Source organism: Ciona robusta, unplaced genomic scaffold (genome assembly GCF_009617815.1).
Source record: "Ciona robusta unplaced genomic scaffold, ASM961781v2 AP042725.1".
NCBI lineage: Eukaryota > Metazoa > Chordata > Ascidiacea > Phlebobranchia > Cionidae > Ciona > Ciona robusta.
In genome coordinates, this window is record NW_028323104.1 from 1 (window position 1) to 19,490 (window position 19,490).

The following is a 19,490-nucleotide window of genomic DNA, read 5'->3' on the forward strand; positions in this document are numbered from 1 at the left end:
TAAACCTGTCAATCAAACTAACTTACCATTATTTTGACACAGCAGTGGTCGTCCACACGCGTCACATGATCTTTCCTCTGTGATGTAACAATCAATTAATACAAACTATTATGATGTCACAGGAGTGTATAGGTGTTGAGTTTTTTAACTTTTAGCAAAATCTGGGGGTAACATAAAACCTCCCCCTCCCCCTAGTTACACCTACACTCACCGTCAATGCTGATTGGCCGAGAGTTAACTCGCAATTGTTTACGTAACAATGAAATAACATCGGACGATAAAACTTTTCGACACTCGAACCACAGAGCTGTCTGCATTGAAATAATCCTGAAGGAAAAGTAAAATGTAAAAAACTTATCCTAAAATTACTAAGTAAATTAAATTCACCCCAGTGGTCACTAATGGGTTGTCTAATTGTCAGCCATACAGAAAAACAATCACCACAAGTTACAAACGTGGTAACTTGTAAGCGGGCACGAGGTGTATGAAACAAAACACCCTTGTTATAACGACTGTAGTTGTACGCCATGCGAGGATAAATAAGTTACAAACGTGGTAACTCGTAAGCAGGCACGAGGTGTATGAAACAAAACACCCTTGTTATAACGACTATAGTTGCCCGCATGCGAGGATAAATAAGTTACATACATGGTAACTTGTAAGCGGGCATGAGGTGTATGAAAACAACACCTGTGTTATAATGACTGTCGTTGCCCCACCATGCGAAGGTAAATAAGTTCTGTTCATTCATTGATAGTTCCCATTGCGTGTAACTCTGTAGGATCCCACACATACAGGATATGCTAATCCACACAAATGGTAAACTCACTTGCAATATTTTGACGATGGCGTCTCTTAACCCAGGTATCTCCATGGACGACGGGATTCGGCGGATTAGTATTATCGGGTCAACGTGGGTGCCGATGTTTTCTAGAAGACCCCGGATGTATTCTGCGGGGAAACACTGGTGGATATTTAGCTGGAAAACTGGGGTTATTTAGCTGGAAACACTGGTGATATTTCGCTGGGAACACTGGTTGTTATTTAGCTGGAAACACTGGTGGTTATTTAGCTGAAAACACTGGTGGATATTTAGCTGAAAACACTGGTGGATATTTAGCTGGAAACACTGGGGCTTATTTAGCTGGAAACACTGGTGAATATTTAGCTGGAAATACTGGTGAATATTTAGCTGAAAACACTGGTGGGTATTTAGCTGGAAACACTGGGGCTTATTTAGCTGGAAACACTGGGGGTGATTTAGCTGGAAACACTGGTGAATATTTAGCTGGAAACACTGGGGGTGATTTAGCTGGAACCACTGTGGATATTTATTACGAAACACCCGTACTTAACTCTGCTTATTTATTAACAAACAGCGAGCATGAGGTACCTGGTTTATGAATGGAGCGGTTAATCAACTCGAGCCACAACTCTGAATCATTTTGTTCCTTACAGAACTCGACAGCCCGACCAACATTCTCCTCGTTCTGGGTGATCAAAGCTAAGGCACCCGAAGCATTGCCCATTCTACCTGTAGTGGAGGGGCTGTAGTTGCTCTTGTATGTAGGTACAGTAAGTGGTATAACACAATAATACATACTATAGGAGGGTGGGGAAGGTGGGACACCTTTCATCTTATTTTCATGCTACATTTAGTAGTAAGCAAAGAACATTCAAAGAATTATAAAACCGTATCCTCACGACTCCCATATATCGTTGTTAATTGTTTAAAACATGATCAGTTTATTTTGGATATTATGTGCTAAAAGGTGTCCATATTGCCCCACCCATATATAATGTGGTATATGGATCCTTGTGGCTGGTGGCGGACAACGGCGGCCTTTTAAATCAGGGGTGACACAATATCTTAACAATGTCACACCAGATTTTACCCTGCTGTTAGGTGTCTATACAAACAAGCAGAGCCAAAGTATATTGCATTCACCACATTAATCAATGAGGTTCCCTATGTTTGATAAGATCATATAGTTGTTACAATAGCATCACTCACTCAATAGAAAGACTTGTTCATCAACGTAACCTCGTTCTTTACAAATCTCCAAGGAAGTTTCAAGTTTGTAATAATTGCTGCAACAATTTATATTGTTTAATAATTGTTTCAACAAATATTGTTAATGTGAGTCAGTGGGAAACATGTGTCTGCTTGTATTACAAAAGTAAGTCGTGTGGTTAGGCATCGCATCAAGACCGAAGGATACCGGGTTCAATGCTTGATGCTGCTACCATTGTGGGCGGATGTATCTTCGGGCAAAACACTTAAGGACACTTGGTCCAACCCAGTGGTCACTAATAGGTTGGGTGTTGGGGTAATGGACTAACTCTGGCCTAAACCCCAGGACCCATGGCATGCCTCACTGTAGGACCTCACCCATATAGAATAGAATGTGCATATACAATGTTGGGGTAATGGGCCAACTCTGGCCTAAATCCCAGGTCCCATGGCATGCCTCACTGTAGAACCTCACCCATATAGAATAGAATGTGCATATACAATGTTGGGGTAATGGGCCAACTCTGGCCTAAATCCCAGGTCCCGTGGCTTGCCTCACTGTAGGACCTCACCCATATAGAATAGAATGTCCATATACAATGTTGGGGTAATGGGCCAACTCTGGCCTAAATCCCAGGTCCCGTGGCTTGCCTCACTGTAGGGCTTCTTTCATATAGAATAGATTATCGTGATACAACCTCAGCATTGGTTGACCAAATATTACCAACATTGTATATGCACACGGGTTGGCACAACTTGACAACTCCAGACATTCCTCACTCACCTTGACTTAAGGAACGGTAGTAACTTGGGCCGATCAAACTGCGCGTAAAGTTGAAGTTGTAGATCGTGGTATTCGGACCCAAGATGTGAATCACGTTGGTATAATGCGTGGAGGTACTGTGGGGGTTGAATGGATTAGATGAAATGCTGATCAACTAGCACAAAGTGAGTGTTTTTAGCGGGTAGTGACACCAGACTTTTGTAAAAAACCTTTGTTATATAATTTAATCAGATTAAAAACCTAGTTGTGATACCTAGGTCTAACTATTTTAAAACCTCTTTTTGTTTTTTATTGATGGCAAAACTAAACACACGGCAACAATACATGGATAAAACTGAAACGACCGCTCACCTAATACATATAACAGATACTTGGTAACATACTTGATAATGCTTACACACATAACTTACCTTGTGTAGATAGTCAGGTTTACGTTTGAGATCTGCAACAACTTTATCAATCTGAAATAAATCACAAACTTTATCATGACTATTATAGGGACTTCCTACATTGTAGGACCCACAAGCAAGTTAAACACAAGCCACCCAAGAACCCCGTTCTACCCGTAAAAACATTATTTCCCCACATTAACCCTTTAGCCCTATACCACCCACTATACCCCACCCCGCATATAACTCATATTAACCCCTACTACACCCCTATAACCCCCACTCACCGGTACATGCTCCATATGATCCAGCAACAGAACCACAGCCTCCCCTCCCCAAACCTCATCAGGGCAACCACATTATCCTGGAGTGCCGCGTATAGATTATGTTTCCTTATAAGTTTAAAGGTGTCGGGATGTTGTATACGGAGATAGATGGATAACGCTCGATCAAAACGCTGGTCTGCTGCGTATCTAACAAGAAGGGAATATAATTAAACCTGTGCTTCTAAATAAGCAACACAGAATGTATTGTACAGCTCAGTGGTTAGACGCTTACATTGTAATTGAAGGATACCGGGTTCAATGCTCGACACTGGTACGCCTATATGTCGTTGGGCAAGACACTTAACAGACATTGCTCCAACCCAGTGGTCACTAATGGGTTGTAGCACCCTGGGTGTTGGGGTAACGTGCCTCACTGTAGAACCTCACCCATATAGAATAGAATGTGCATATACAGTCTTGGGGTAATGGGCCAACTCTAGTCTAAATCTCAGGTCCCATGGCATACCTCACTGTAGGACCTCACCCATATAGAATAGAATGTGCATATACAATGTTGGGGTAATGGGCCAACTCTAGTCTAAATCTCAGGTCCCATGGCTTGCCTCACTGTAGGACCTCACCCATATAGAATAGATGTGCATATACAATGTTGGGGTAATGGGCCAACTCTAGTCTAAATCTCAGGTCCCATGGCATGCCTCACTGTAGGACCTCACCCATATAGAATAGATGTGCATATACAATGTTGGGGTAATGAACCAACTCTGGTCTAAACCCCAGGTCCCATGGTGTACCTCACTGTAGGACCTCACCCATATAGAATAGAATGTGCATATACGATGTTGGGGTAATGGGCCAACTCTAGTCTAAATCTCAGGTCCCATGGCATGCCTCACTGTAGGACCTCACCCATATAGAATAGAATGTGCATATACAATGTTGGGGTAATGAACCAACTCTGGTCTAAATCCCAGGCCCCATGGTGTGCCTCACTGTAGGACCTCACCCATATAGAATAGATGTGCATATACAATGTTGGGGTAATGAACCAACTCTGGTCTAAACCCCAGGTCCCATGGTGTACCTCACTGTAGGACCTCACCCATATAGAATAGAATGTGCATATACGATGTTGGGGTAATGGGCCAACTCTAGTCTAAATCTCAGGTCCCATGGCATGCCTCACTGTAGGACCTCACCCATATAGAATAGAATGTGCATATACAATGTTGGGGTAATGGACCAACTCTGGCCTAAATCCCAGGTCCCATGGTGTACCTCACTGTAGGACCTCACCCATATAGAATAGAATGTGCATATACAATGTTGGGGTAATGAACCAACTCTGGTCTAAATCCCAGGTCCCATGGCATGCCTCACTGTAGGACCTCACCCATATAGAATAGAATGTGCACATACAATGTAGGGGTAATGGGCCAACTCTGGCTTAAATCCCAGGTCCCATGGCATGCCTCACTGTAGGACCTCGCCCATATAGAATAGAATGTGCATATACAATGTTGGGGTAATGGGCCAACTCTAGTCTAAATCTCAGGTCCCATGGCATGCCTCACTGTAGGACCTCACCCATATAGAATAGAATGTGCATATACAATGTTGGGGTAATGAACCAACTCTGGTCTAAATCCCAGGTCCCATGGTGTACCTCACTGTAGGACCTCACCCATATAGAATAGAATGTGCATATACAATGTTGGGGTAATGAACCAACTCTGGTCTAAATCCCAGGTCCCATGGCATGCCTCACTGTAGGACCTCACCCATATAGAATAGAATGTGCACATACAATGTAGGGGTAATGGGCCAACTCTGGTCTAAATCCCAGGTCCAACTGTACCATCCAGACCTCACCCATATAGAATAAAACCAAACCTCAACCCCCTCCCATACACAAGCAACACATATACTTACAACTTAGCAAGTGCAGCCAGCAACACTGGGTTGTGAGAATCCCGGTCAAGATACGTCAACACTTTGTTCGTTATCGTAACAATATTATAAAGATCGTTCGGCCAATCATTCAACAACTTCTCAAATTCCTGTTATAATTAATATGGTGATGTCATAACAACCATTTATCGCATCATAATGCCAAACTACTGTCATAATGTTAGATATGTTGGAACTCGAAATTGTTGCCACAAAGCTTCCCCAACGAAAAACTTGGCAGCTTTTCGAGCTGCCCTACCTAGACAAGTTAACTAAATACATTTTTTACCAAAAAACTGCAAAAAATATTTGAATCTTGAAACATACACTCAGGAGCGATTTTAACTAAATGAAGTATTTCTGACGTGTTTTATTTTCTAACACAATATTCCAAATTCCCATTAATATGGCGGACTATGGGGCAGTGGGAGCTTTAGCCCTAATTTAAAGCCTGTTTTATAAATATCATATAAATTTAATTTCTTACTTTATGGTTGGTTTTTAACAATTCTTCGAGCACAAGTTCGTAGCAAGCTTGTGGTAATCGGAAATCTCCTCGTGGCAACACTGCAGTGATGACCGATACTTGGTGCGCCTTTATACAGCGGTGGACCTGAAAATATGATGTGCAACACTGTCTATATTGGGCAACACTGGAAAATATACTGGGCAACACTGGAAAATATATTGGGGAATACTGGAAAATATACTGGGCAACACTAGAAAATTATTGGGAAACACTGGAAAATATACTGGGCAACACTAGAAAATTATTTGGCAGCACTGGAAAATATATTGTGCAACACTGTCTTTAATATTAACTCACCAGCCCCTCCCAGTGGTTCATATTATTCCCAAGTATTTGGGGAGCGACGGATGCAGCTTCGGTGAAATCGTGGCTGTCAATCAAATGATCGAGATACAACAACCCCACCTCCTGCGTTGGAATAATGGGGGTCAGGTTATATTAGACGTTACCATGTCTAAAAAACAATGATAGTGCCATACATGGTAACTCGTAAGCGGGCACGAGGTGTATGAAACAGAACACCCGTGTTATAACAACTGTCATTGCTCCGCCATGTGAGGATAAATAAGTTACATTTATTCAATACCATATACGTATGTTTTTTCAGTCGCTTTCCGAACTCTTTCACGGCCTCTAGCGCCTCCCGATGGTGATTAATATGCAACAACCAATCGACGCGATCATCTTCGTCTCGTGGTTGAGCGACCACGATGTCTTTCGGGGAAACAAAGTAGATTTCCGTCGAGTCATGCTCTGTGTGTGGACGGTTATTAATGGATTGGTTAAGATAAATGGTTGCCACCATTAGTAGCATTAGACCCCAACTACAGTCTTTGATCCTGGCCATATTATATGCTTGTTTATAATAATAACTTGTATTTTTCCAATTATTTACAATAGTAAAGGTTAACAAATATTTAAATCAAAAACAAAGGTTATACCGACAAAACAACAATTGTTAAAACAGTCTTCTGTTCGCTACAGTTAACTTAATTGAGCTTATTATGACATCACAATACTAACGTAAACTATAATCTTTACATCTGTAGGTTTGGTAACCCCTTATTGAAAGAGCGTCTCGGGATAATTCGGTGAACGATTCCTTGTCGGCTGCGTTTGGTTCCAATATACGGAGCTGGGGTCGTGTGGAACCTGGGGTATGGGTTATTAACATGTGTGCTAGTGTTGTGTAGGCTTAAATGGGTTACCACTGGTAGCATGTAAGCTAACATGTGTTACTATGTACACTAGTGTTATATAGATGTAACATTATGGGTGACTGAAATGATATGCACCCCTGATTTTGAAAGACTTTTGAAACAGGGGTGATATCATATGTTCCGGCATCCCAGTTTTAAGCCTAAAACCAGCAGTCTATGATCTACACTGTGGGTGGGAAGTTGGTTTATTATAATTTCAAACTTGACCATAGATGTACTGTTAGGTGCTTAGGATAAAATGCCACCCCAACTTTTTAAACAGGGCCAGTATTATATGTTTTAACCCCCCAGTTTTAAGCTATAAATAGGTGTTGTGTCTTATTGCATTCACTGCACAGTTTTAACAATGTCACCTCGAATTTTGTCAAAAATCATGAAAATGCCACTCAGGCCTTAATTTACAATATTTCTATTATGTGAATATATATTATTTCTATGTTACCTGCTTCATTGTCTTCCTCCATGTACGCAAGTGCAGCAATCTGGTCACCGAGGGGTGCTATACCACAGCAGGAGAAATCGGTCTTGAACAAGTGGACTGTGGGGGGTTGTTAACAGGCAAGTTTAATATAGAAATAATATATAATGTGGGGGGGGCGGGGGTTTGAAGCATGATAGTTAGTCAAGAAAATATCCAAGAATTGTGGCCTTTGGAGGGGCGTTAACAGGGTGATTATTATAGAAATAAGATAAAGGGAGATACTATAGACATAAAATAACAAGGTTTTGTCATAGAAATAATATATATATGTTGACATAGAAATAATATAACTCACCTACGACGCAATATTTTGTGGGTGCCCTCGAATCCCGAGAAGGTTTATCTCTGATTGCACAAACCTGTAGGTATGGTGGTCGGGTTAGAAGTTAAATTCTGCTGCCGTTTATTCTATATGGGTGAGACCATGGTGAGATAATTGCTTTGTTTACACTTAAGCACATATTAAATACACAGTATATGCACATTTTATATGGCTACTTTTATCACAAGATTTAATTTTATGTTTAAAACCCACAAGAGTTTAAATAGAAGATTGTAACTCAAGCACATTTTATCATTTAGTTAAATGCTCCGAACTCTACATTTTTCAATGTTTTGCAGTTTATTTTGTAATTTCTTTAATTAGGTATTTACCTTAATGTCTTTATCCCACCCTATAAGCAATGTTGTATCATCTTTCCATGCGATATGTGCGGGGTACAACTCCACCCTCGTACCCCCTAACTTGGGTAACACCCGGTTCGTCCCACCTGCCCCCACGCGTGGTATGTAAGTGATACGACGTCGCTGTTTCATGTCGTATATCTTTACTCCCTGAGATGAGATAATTGAATGTGGATATGAGGTTACCGGGTTCAAGTCCCATGGCAGGTGAAACTAGTGGTCACTAATGGATTGGCCAAATTATAAGCCACACAAAAATCCAAAACATTTACACCCACAAAGTTTTAGTAACTTGTAAGCTGGCACAAGGTGTATGAATATCCGTGTTATAACGAGTGTCGTTTTCCGGCCACGCGAGGATAAAGTAAGTTACATCCATTCAACTACCAAGTGTTAATACTTCAATATTTTAATATAAACATTCATATTTCATTGAAAGTTTTATAGTCTGTACAAGGTTTGTGAAACTATGTTGATCAGCGAGCATGAGGTGTTGATGGCCAACATAGTGTTAACATTAAGCACGAGGTGTTAACCTAACAGCAAACATGAGGTGCTAGAATTTAATATAAAGTGTTCGACAGCGAGCACGAGGCACACACTACCCACCAGATCATTAGCCCACGCAATATATGACCCTCTCCACTTGACGCATCGCACCAACCCCTCCCCACCATGCAACACCGTGCGTTTATTCCTCCCCAACCAGGTTTTCTCCAATAATACCAACTCGTTCGTGCCGTAAACGATTTGTTTCGAAGAACTGTGGCTGTAGTTGGGGTCGAGGGCTACTGACTGTAAGGAAATTATTATCAGCAATTTCTGTTAACTCTGCTACCAGTGATGTAGTACAGACTTTGTAGACCTCTCTAATATAAACTTCACTTTTTTTCAAAAATTATTTTGGGCAAAAGATTAGAAAAACTTAACTCTTTTTTACCAGGAAAGTCAAAAGGGTCTAGAAATCATAATAAATAATTTTTGTTGTACAAATAGACCAAAATTATATTATACAGTCTTTTTTTTCAAAGCGTTACAACATTTTCAAGCATTCCAAATAAGAAACTTACACTCATTACACGCGTTACAATCAAACGTAAACAACCCCCCACCTTAACCGGTTGGTCCTCCGTTATAACTTGGTTATTTTCATCCAGGTACAACCCAGTAATCTTCACCGTTCCGTCATCTGAACAACTCGCTACGTGCTCGCCCGAACCGTCGAGCGATATGCCGGTGACAGAAGTAGCGTGCTGGAAGAGATATCTTATATTAGGTTTAAATATATACCACAAGAATTTAAAGGATGCAAAAATATCATCATCTTTAAAAGATTTTGCTCAATGAGGACAAAACCTAATTTAATATTTACAATAAGCGAAGATTAAAGTACAGATAAATCAAAAAAGAACAGCCTATAACATAGCGACAAAAAAACAGCCGTAAAAGATGTATACGCTTGCGGTTAAAACATACTTACATTGCTTCACCTGCCAGACAAACAATAAGCCAATCTCAATTTAGGACTAAAGAACAGTTATATATAATATTTTCCGTTTTAGTTCATAATACTTACCGGTTTACAATGTTTGCTTGTGTTGTTGTTGCCACTGTGGTCCAAAATGTAAACGATTCCCCAGTGCGTTCCAAGGGCAACAAACTGTTTATGAATTGTTTAATTAGCGAATAACCAACTTCTAATAAAAATATGAATACATTGTGAATGTAAATTATTTATCTTCACGTGATGGGGCAACGACAGTCATTATAAAATGGAAATAGTAACAGTAAATACACTATGTATAAAACATAAAAGGACCTGGGATTTTGGCCAGATTTGGCTCATTGTCCAAGATAACTATAAGTTTAACATTTAATAAAATACAAGCAAAATACAAATCCGCCCATAAAAACCACCTTGCTATGTAGGGCAATACAAGAAGCAGCGTCGGTTCTTAATATTTCAAGCAAATCATTTCCCATCCGATCGTATTTTAATTTCGGTTCCTCCCATTCTTCCTGTTACAAATATGGGGGTTTAAATTTATGCTGTATGTTGGGTTTAGCAGCAACGTTTTTGTTTGACACTTTTACTCAAGTAGTTTTTACCCATAGCCTGTTTAAACGACTGTCGTTTTGCTGCTAATTCCTTCCTCTTCTTGTATTAATTAATATGGCTTTATTACTGTGTCAAGCAGACAAATAAATTAATGTAAGTTAACTCCCAACAACTGACACCAGCCTAATCTGAAACGCTATGCAGGATTCTGCAGAAGTAACTAATTGATTAACAAACACAAAAATAATATTAAAAAGGTTTTACTACTAGTGAAGAGTCCTTCGGTACGTTACACATTAGGCTGATGGAAAGTGTTAGAGGTTGGTAGTTAGTGGTTATGGGGGTTAGTGGGTGCTAGTGAAGAGTCTGCCCCCCCCACCTTACTTGCTAACCATCAACACCTAACCCCCTAACCTAGGAGCTAGTGGTTAGCAAACAAGGTGGGGGGAAGATTCTTCACTAGCACTAATTGTTTAGCAATAAATTTACAAGCGTTTAGGGCAACGGATCTTAACTTATTCTATCCATTAACGACGACGGTGCACGCCGATTTAAAATATGTATTTATAAAAAAAACATTAATTTACAAACTACCCAACTTACCTCTGAGCTTTCAGAGTCTGATGCCATGACAGACGTTGGCGTTTATCCAATTAGTTACTTCTTATTTACAAATTACTTCAGAGTAAAAAAATTTAAAACATGACTGAAGTAAAATGTAAACATCAACTTAAACAAGAGAGCAAAGCTCTAACGAGCAGGCACGTATCGTATTAAATGATTGGTGGCAAAGCAGATTCATAGAAACACAAAGTAGTCTAACTGCCGCTGTTGCGTGTACAAACCAGCAAACGCAAAACCAGTGAGTTTTTTCCTTTGTTGTAAGGCGTAAAAAAGTTACATCCACCGTATCAAAGATTTTGGCAAAAAACATAAATAATTTCTGTTAGAATAAGGCACCAAAGCGTCACAAAATAACCCAATTTAAATTATCCACACAATGATAAAGCAAGTTTCATTCTTTTATGTATTAACTTTTTATATCTGTCGTCGGCGCCGTAGCACAGATGGTTACCACGCCTGTCTCTAACTCAGAGGTAATGGGTTCAAGGCTCTTCCCTGCTACCACTGTGGGCGTGTTTTGGCGAGACACTTTACAGATAAAATAAGTTACATTTATTGTATAATCTTCTTAAGAATTTCTAACTGCAGTACAAAATGATTTAAACAATCAAAGCCTTTTATTTCATTTCAAATAAACAATTGTGCTGTGCATGTTTTGGAATTACGTCTACAATTAGTATTTATGTAATGTATAATCCTTGGTGTGTATTTCCTAGCATAGATTATTCCTATGAGCGCAAGGAGTCCATGAAACGACAGCACGCTCGACTACATTGATCGTAAACTCGTTCGTATTCATCAGGGTTTGGACTCTGCATATAAAGTATGTCATAATAACTACTATGACAATATAGTAGGGTGGGGGAACATGGGACACCTTTTTATTTTCTCGTTCCATTTGGTAGTAAACAAAAAACGTTTAAAGAATTTTAAAATCATATCTTCACAACTCCTATAGACCGTTAATTGTTAAAAACAGGATCAGGATATTTAGATATTTTGTGCTAAAGGTGGCCCATCTTCCCCTACCCTACTACGCAAGGCATTGTTAGTAGTATGAGGTAAGTTGGGCAGTCTGTTCATGAGCATTGGATAAAAGGAGATAGAATAAAACTGTCCAAATTTCTCTATAATAATCACCGACAAAGTAACATATGTGGTAACTTAAACACCCAAGTTATATTAATTGTAGTTGCCCCGCCATGCGAGGATAAAGCAAGTTACATACATGTTACATAATTACATACACACATACATAAAGTAACCTTCACCCCACACTTACCCCATAAGGATCATCTATGACACCATTAGATGATGGATCGTTATCATAACTACCAAGCATCAGGAGTTTAGAAGTTGAATCAGTGGGACAAAGCTCTTTCAAGTTCCTTGGAATATAAAGGTTATAACATGAGTGTCTTCTTATACACCAGACACACATGATGTATTTATACACCTCATGCTCGCTGTCCAATTATAACATGAGTGTCTTCTTATACATCAGACACACATGGTGTATTCATACACCTCATGCTCACTGTCAAGTTACAACATGGGTGTCTTCTTATACATCAGGCACATATGGTGTATTCATACACCTCATGCTCACTGTCCAGTTATGTCTTCTTATACACTGGACACACATGGTGTATTCATACACCTCATGCTCACTGTTGAGTTATAACATGAGTGTCTTCTCATACACAAGACACACATGGTGTATTCATACACCTCATGCTCACTGTTGAGTTATAACAGGGGTGTCTTCTTATACATCAGACACATATGGTGTATTCATACACCTCATGCTCACTGTCCAGTTATGTCTTCTTATACACTGGACACACATGGTGTATTCATACACCTCATGCTCACTGTTGAGTTATAACATGAGTGTCTTCTCATACACAAGACACACATGGTGTATTCATACACCTCATGCTCACTGTTGAGTTATAACAGGGGTGTCTTCTTATACACCAGACACATATGGTGTATTCATACACCTCATGCTCACTGTCGAGTTATAACATGAGTGTCTTCTCATACACCAGACACACATGGTGTATTCATACACCTCATGCTCTCTGTTGAGTTATAACATGGGTGTCTTCTTATACAACTGACACACATGGTGTATTCATACACCTCATGCTCACTGTCGAGTTATAACATGGGTGTCTTTTTATACACCAGACATACATGATGTATTCATACACCCCATGCTCACTGTTGAGTTATAACATGGGTGTCTTCTTATACAACTGACACACATGGTGTATTCATACACCTCATGCTCACTGTCGAGTTATAACATGGGTGTCTTCTTATACACCAGACACACATGGTGTATTCATACACCTCATGCTCACTGTCGAGTTATAACAGGGGTGTCATCTTATACACCAGACACACATGGCGTATTCATACACCTCATGCTCACTGTCCAGTTATAACATGGGTGTCTTCTTATACACCAGACACACATGGTGTATTCATACACCTCATGCTCACTGTCCAGTTATAACATGAGTGTCTTCTTATACACCAGACACACATGGTGTATTCATACACCTCATGCTCACTGTCCAGTTATAACATGGGTATCTTCTTATACACCAGACACACATGGTGTATTCATACACCTCATGCTCACTGTCCAGTTATAACATGGGTGTCTTCTTATACACCAGACACACATGGTGCATTCATACACCTCATGCTCACTGTCCAGTTATAACATGGGTGTCTTCTTATACACCAGACACACATGGTGTATTCATACACCTCATGCTCACTGTCCAGTTATAACATGGGTGTCTTCTTATACACCAGACATACATGGTGTATTCATACACCTCATGCTTACTGTCCAGTTATAACATGGGTGTCTTCTTATACACCAGACACACATGGTGTATTCATACACCTCATGCTCACTGTTGAGTTATAACATGGGTGTCATCTTATACATCAGACACATATGGTGTATTCATACACCCCATGCTCACTGTTGAGTTATAACATGGGTGTCTTCTTATACACCAGACACACATGGTGTATTAATACACCTTATGCTCACTGTTGAGTTATAACACAGGTGTCTTCTTACACACCAGCCACACATGGTGTACTCATACACCTCATGCTCGCTGTCCAGTTATAACATGGGTATCTTCTTATACACCAGACACACATGGTGTATTCATACACCTCATGCTCACTGTCCAGTTATAACATGGGTGTCTTCTTATACACCAGACACACATGGTGCATTCATACACCTCATGCTCACTGTCCAGTTATAACATGGGTGTCTTCTTATACACCAGACACACATGGTATATTCATACACCTCATGCTCACTGTTGAGTTATAACACAGGTGTCTTCTTATACACCAGACACACATGGTGTATTCATACACCTCATGCTCACTGTTGAGTTATAACATGGGTGTCATCTTATACATCAGACACATATGGTGTATTAATACACCTTATGCTCACTGTTGAGTTATAACACAGGTGTCTTCTTATACACCAGCCACACATGGTGTACTCATACACCTCATGCTCGCTGTCCAGTTATAACATGGATGTCTTCTTATACACTAGACACACATGGTGTGTTCATACACCTCATGTTCACTGTTGAGTTATAACATGGATGTCTTCTTATACACCAGACACACATGGTGTATTAATACACCTCATGCTCAATGTCGAGTTATAACATGGATGTCTTCTCATGTTTGACAACTATGAGTGTAACTGTATTTTATCAATGTCACCCCATGCACCCCTGGCCCTACCAATAGACAGTCGACAGACACCACTGTATTACATGCATATACCCCATGTTCGAACTATCCATTGCAAAAATGAAGTTAAATTCATAGAAATCTTGTAACTTGACTTTCCTCGAGCGACAATCCTCCACATAATGGTAGATGTCATGTGACTGCATGCATGAGCGACCTCGGGGGTTAGGGGGGTCACCAGCGCTAATCGACGACGTCCCGGCGCTCTCAACTCTCCACTAGAGGGATTCATAAGTTTTATCTTTTTAATTAATATCGATTTTAATATTTTGCAAATTGAACCAAACATTTTACTTGCTAAGTGGGAAAGATATGTTGCTTTACAAAATACTAGTGTCATAATTTTACGAATGCAAAAAACATTAATTTTCAATGTTTTGCATGTTATAAATTTGAATAAGCCTTTTTTTGGCTAACAGAAACAGATTATTGGAATTTAATAATTAAAGTTTACTTTCTTCAACTGTTTTTTTTCGGTATTGTAAAGAATAGACAAGTTAGTTTAACTATAAATTTCCTTTCAATATCCCTTGCATGAAAACCTGTGAAAAAAAATAACTTTCAAATTTGAAGTTTTATTCAAAACAAACCAAATTTGTCGAAACAGTTTCACAGATATAAAGACAATGACGTTTATGATGTGACCACGCATCATAATAGCTGTTATTGGTTGCCAATTGAAATTATGAAGTAATAATTATCTTGTGTTAACCCAATGTAAACACGTTGAAAAAAATTTGGTCAAAATTTGTATTATTTGCAAAAACGTTTCGAATAAAATTATTGAAATGAAAGAAAAATAGAAATTATATGTTTGTGGGGAATGTGGCAGTGGGTTTCTTGATTCAACAAAATCGCCAAACATTTTAAAATGCAGGGGATGCACGGATTGTAACACAATCTCTTGAAATATTTATCTCATTGGTTGTTTATGGTTTAACACGGTGAAGGAAATTCTGGGGTTTGCTTGCCTACCCTGCCCTCCCAGGTTTGTTGCCTATCCATGATTTGAATCTATGGCCATTGTTGGGTCGGGTTCGTTTCCCTTCGTCCAGTGATTCTAACGGTTGCAAGTCCTGTAGGGGCTTGGTTCATTCCACTGTATGCAGGGGGGTAGGCTTTATTCTGCTGGTACATTTCAGGGGTAGTGAATTGGTGGTAATTGCCATCGTATGAGCCGGGGTACTGGGGAAGGGTTGACGCTGTGGGGCTGGGGGGGTTGGAGGGGCTATAGGGGGTTGTGGGGGTGCAGGGTTGGTGTAGTTTGGTATCTGTGGCACAAAACCAGCTTTCTGCTGCATAAAGTAAGCGCTCTGATCGCTGGAAGTTGCGTATTGATATTGGTTGTTGAAATATACTGGCACTTCAGCCGTTGTGGTTGATGGTGTTGGGATATTGACGCTCGGAGCTCCTTTTTCTATCGTGCCATGATCCTGTGTGTCCTCTGTCTCCATGGCAACGACCTCCGTGTTTGACGAGGATCGTCTGGAGGATTGGGATGTGGATGTTGGTTTTGGTTGCGATGTTTTGGAAGGATGGTGTGGTTTCTTGGCTGAGGGGTGGCTGGATTTAGATTTAACTTTATGTGACTCACTGCGGGAACTTTTTGATGCCGTTTCGCTTTTGTCAGAATCAACCGGCGTTTTCGGCCGTTTTGATTTATTCGATGGAGTCTTTCCCTTTGAGTGTGGGTATTGGTCAAGCACTTGGTGGCAAATATCCTCAAGGAGTTCCATGCTGATGTCGTCGATAAACTGCTCCCACCAACGTCCTCTGTTGTACGCCCAATCCTGGGGTTCAAACTTACACAAACGCCCGGCAAGGTGCATGACGGCAACCGCTACAATGGCTGGCTCCCATTGAAGGCACAGAGTCGTGTAGAAACTATCGTTTATGAAGATCCAAGACATTTGTACCAACTTTTCAATCTTCGCACGATCTCCCTTTAGTTTCTTAGCATATTGTAACATGTATTTATAAGGATGTTCAACTGTCAGATCAAACTTGATGGTTTGGAGCAAAACTTTCTCGAATGTTAAAACTTCTTCTTTTGGGTCGTTTCCAAACTGTACAAATTGTGCTTCATTTAGCAGACCTCGCGCTACTTTTATTAAATCTTTGCATTTCTTTGGCGTTTCTTCCACCTTCCCAGCCAGAAACAAACAACAAGTTGCTGTGATATGGCGAGGAAACTTCTTGAACGAATGAAACATGTAGAAACGATGGAAGAACACGATCCCGGTTGCTATGGTATCGTGATGCAACCCCATTCTCGTCCCCATGTCGAATATAAACCTCGGACCTTCGCGACGATACCGACCCTCCGTTTCCGGGTTTACCCCGTCGAGAAACGACGGCGTTTTCTTCAAATCCGCTTTATCATAATACCAACACGGGCTCGTGATCTTGTGTTTTATCTTCGGTTTCTCCATTGTTCCTTCATAAAGCAGGTTGTTTGTTAATAATGTTACAACGAATTCCAAATCTTCTTTTTTTAAGTTCTTCGATTTTAATTAAAATTAATGAAAGTAAAAACAGGTTTTGTAAAAGTAAAACTATCTTTTCAATCTGCAATGCCAGCAGTTCCATTTGAGACAGCGAGAATATGTAAAAAGTGTAAAAAATTGAATCGCTTTTCGGGTGCGTGCGCAATTTTTAAAAACTTTAAAAGAATGCTCTCCAATTATCATAATTTGTACACTGGATAATATATCAACAGTCAACTAAACATACGGAACGATCGCAACATTCTTATTCCGTAAAGAAGTCTACATAGACTTGACGTTATTATGACCAAACCCTAAGTTGGTGACAGTGTGATAATGTTACAGAAATTCTTAAAAATTTGCGCCATGCATAGTTTACCGGGTTCATGTCATATACGGCCTTGCACCGACAGCCCGCATAAGGTCTCACAATATCCAAATAAACCAGAATTCTCACCTGTTTTTCGACTCCACGCGTTGCAACCAAGTGTTTAAAGCAAGCTTCAGCTATCGGTGATCGACACGTATTCCCTGTGGTTTAAATTCTAAAACTCACTAACTATAGATATTGTTACGACATAACTCACCGAAGCAAACGAACAAAACGCTCTTTTTCTCCATGACGTCACAATCGCATTAAAATTTAAAAATGCTGAGTCAGGTTACGCTTCAATAATTTGCATTGAAATCTAACAAACGTTTTAAAGTGGGGAGTTTCCAACATTTATGACTCAGTTAGGTTAAAAATTACCAAAAGAATGCAAGACACTCAAAAAGTCCATACGACCGAACCTTAAACCATTTGACCTCCAACCATTTATTTATAAATCCAGAGCACTAACCTCTAACGGTCTAATGAATCTGTCCATTTGTCCGGCGCCGTGGTATAGTGGTTAGCGCGCCTGCCTGTAACCCAGAGGTAATGGGTTCAAGGCTCGATGCTGCTACCATTGTGAGCGTATGTGTCCTTGGGCAAGACACTTAACGGCAATTGCTCCAACCCAGTGGTTACTAATGGGTTGTCTAAATTATCAGAAATACATAAAAAAAAGAAAAAAATAATTACCCACAAAGTAACATACATGGTAACTCGTAAGCTGGCACGAGGTGTTAAACCCGTGTGATAACGACTGTCGTTTTCCGGCCACGCGAGGATAAAGTAAGTTACATTCATTCATTCATTCATTCATTCATTCATTCATAACCATTCACCCCAACTATTAACATGTAAGCTACCAACTTCAGCTTTAATCTCATCATTCAAACCCATAGCCTACCGTTTCTATGGAATCTTTTTCACTCTACCATAATAGTACACCAGTCACCAAGCCCATTGTCATATCTGATGCTTATTGTTATTAATGTTTTCAGCCCAATGTTATATCATTGTCCATTGTTATACAGTAGGGTGCGGAAGATGGGACACTTTTTATTCTATTTTCCTGTCTCATTGTGTGGTAAACAATAAGAACATTTAAAGAATAATAAACCGTATCCTGACAACTCCTATAGGTCGTTAACTGTTTAAAACACAATCAGAATATTTGAATAGGTCCGGCGCCGTGGCGTAGTGGTTAGCGCGCCTGCCTGTAACCATTAGGTAATTGGTTCAAGGCTCGACGCTGCTACCATTGTGGGCGTATGTGTCCTTGGGCAAGACACTTAACGGCAATTGCTCCAACCCAGTGGTTACTAATGGGTTGTCTAAATTATCAGCCATACATAAAAAAAATGAAAAAATTCCCAAAAAAATAATCACCCACAAAGTAACATACATGGTAACTCGTAAGCTGGCACGAGGTGTTAAACCCGTGTGATAACGACTGTCGTTTTCCGGCCACGCGAGGATAAAGTAAGTTACATTCATTCATTCATTCATTCATTCATAACCATTCACCCCAACTATTAACATGTAAGCTACCAACTTCAGCTTTAATCTCATCATTCAAACCCATAGCCTACCGTTTCTATGGAATCTTTTTCACTCTACCATAATAGTACACCAGTCACCAAGCCCATTGTCATATCTGATGCTTATTGTTATTATTGTTTTCAGCCCAATGTTATATCATTGTCCATTGTTATACAGTAGGGTGTGGAAGATAGGACACTTTTTATTCTATTTTCCTGTCTCATTGTGTGGTAAACAATAAGAGCATTT

General features: G+C 39.9%; 2 protein-coding genes across 3 annotated transcripts; both read right to left on the minus strand.

Annotated features, from left to right (window-relative positions):
- Positions 1-640: 640 nt before the first annotated feature.
- LOC149724598 (vacuolar protein sorting-associated protein 41 homolog) lies at positions 641-11,160 on the minus strand. Its single transcript, XM_089893092.1, is given in 20 exon segments — positions 641-951; positions 1,394-1,534; positions 2,015-2,091; positions 2,799-2,914; positions 3,209-3,259; positions 3,475-3,518; positions 3,521-3,660; positions 5,407-5,534; positions 5,912-6,037; positions 6,251-6,361; positions 6,540-6,706; positions 6,977-7,105; positions 7,616-7,711; positions 7,950-8,013; positions 8,309-8,488; positions 8,948-9,133; positions 9,451-9,591; positions 9,915-9,998; positions 10,256-10,357; positions 11,001-11,160. Coding segments are annotated over 20 exon segments (2,421 nt in total). The 5' UTR covers positions 11,028-11,160.
- A 459-nt stretch (positions 11,161-11,619) lies between these two features.
- Positions 11,620-18,137, minus strand: LOC149724599 (cyclin-K-like). 2 transcript variants are annotated; one of them, XM_089893094.1, is made up of 5 exons: positions 17,917-18,137; positions 17,787-17,860; positions 14,877-15,061; positions 12,304-12,409; positions 11,620-11,833 (listed from the first exon to the last, which is right to left on the minus strand). In XM_089893094.1, exons 1-5 carry the CDS (start codon positions 17,948-17,950, stop codon positions 11,750-11,752), a joined length of 483 nt encoding a protein of 160 aa, XP_089749220.1. In that variant the 5' UTR covers positions 17,951-18,137; the 3' UTR covers positions 11,620-11,749. The 2 variants fall into 2 exon arrangements, with proteins under 2 accessions (XP_089749220.1, XP_089749219.1); XM_089893093.1 differs by lacking the exons at positions 11,620-11,833; positions 12,304-12,409; positions 14,877-15,061 and adding an exon at positions 15,399-17,280 and having other exon boundaries at positions 17,917-17,990.
- Positions 18,138-19,490: the final 1,353 nt, after the last annotated feature.

Excerpts from the sequence above, each read along its gene's own strand:
- LOC149724599 (XM_089893093.1), bottom strand. The coding sequence starts at position 17,275 with ATGGAGAAACCGAAGATAAAACACAAGATCACGAGCCCGTGTTGGTAT.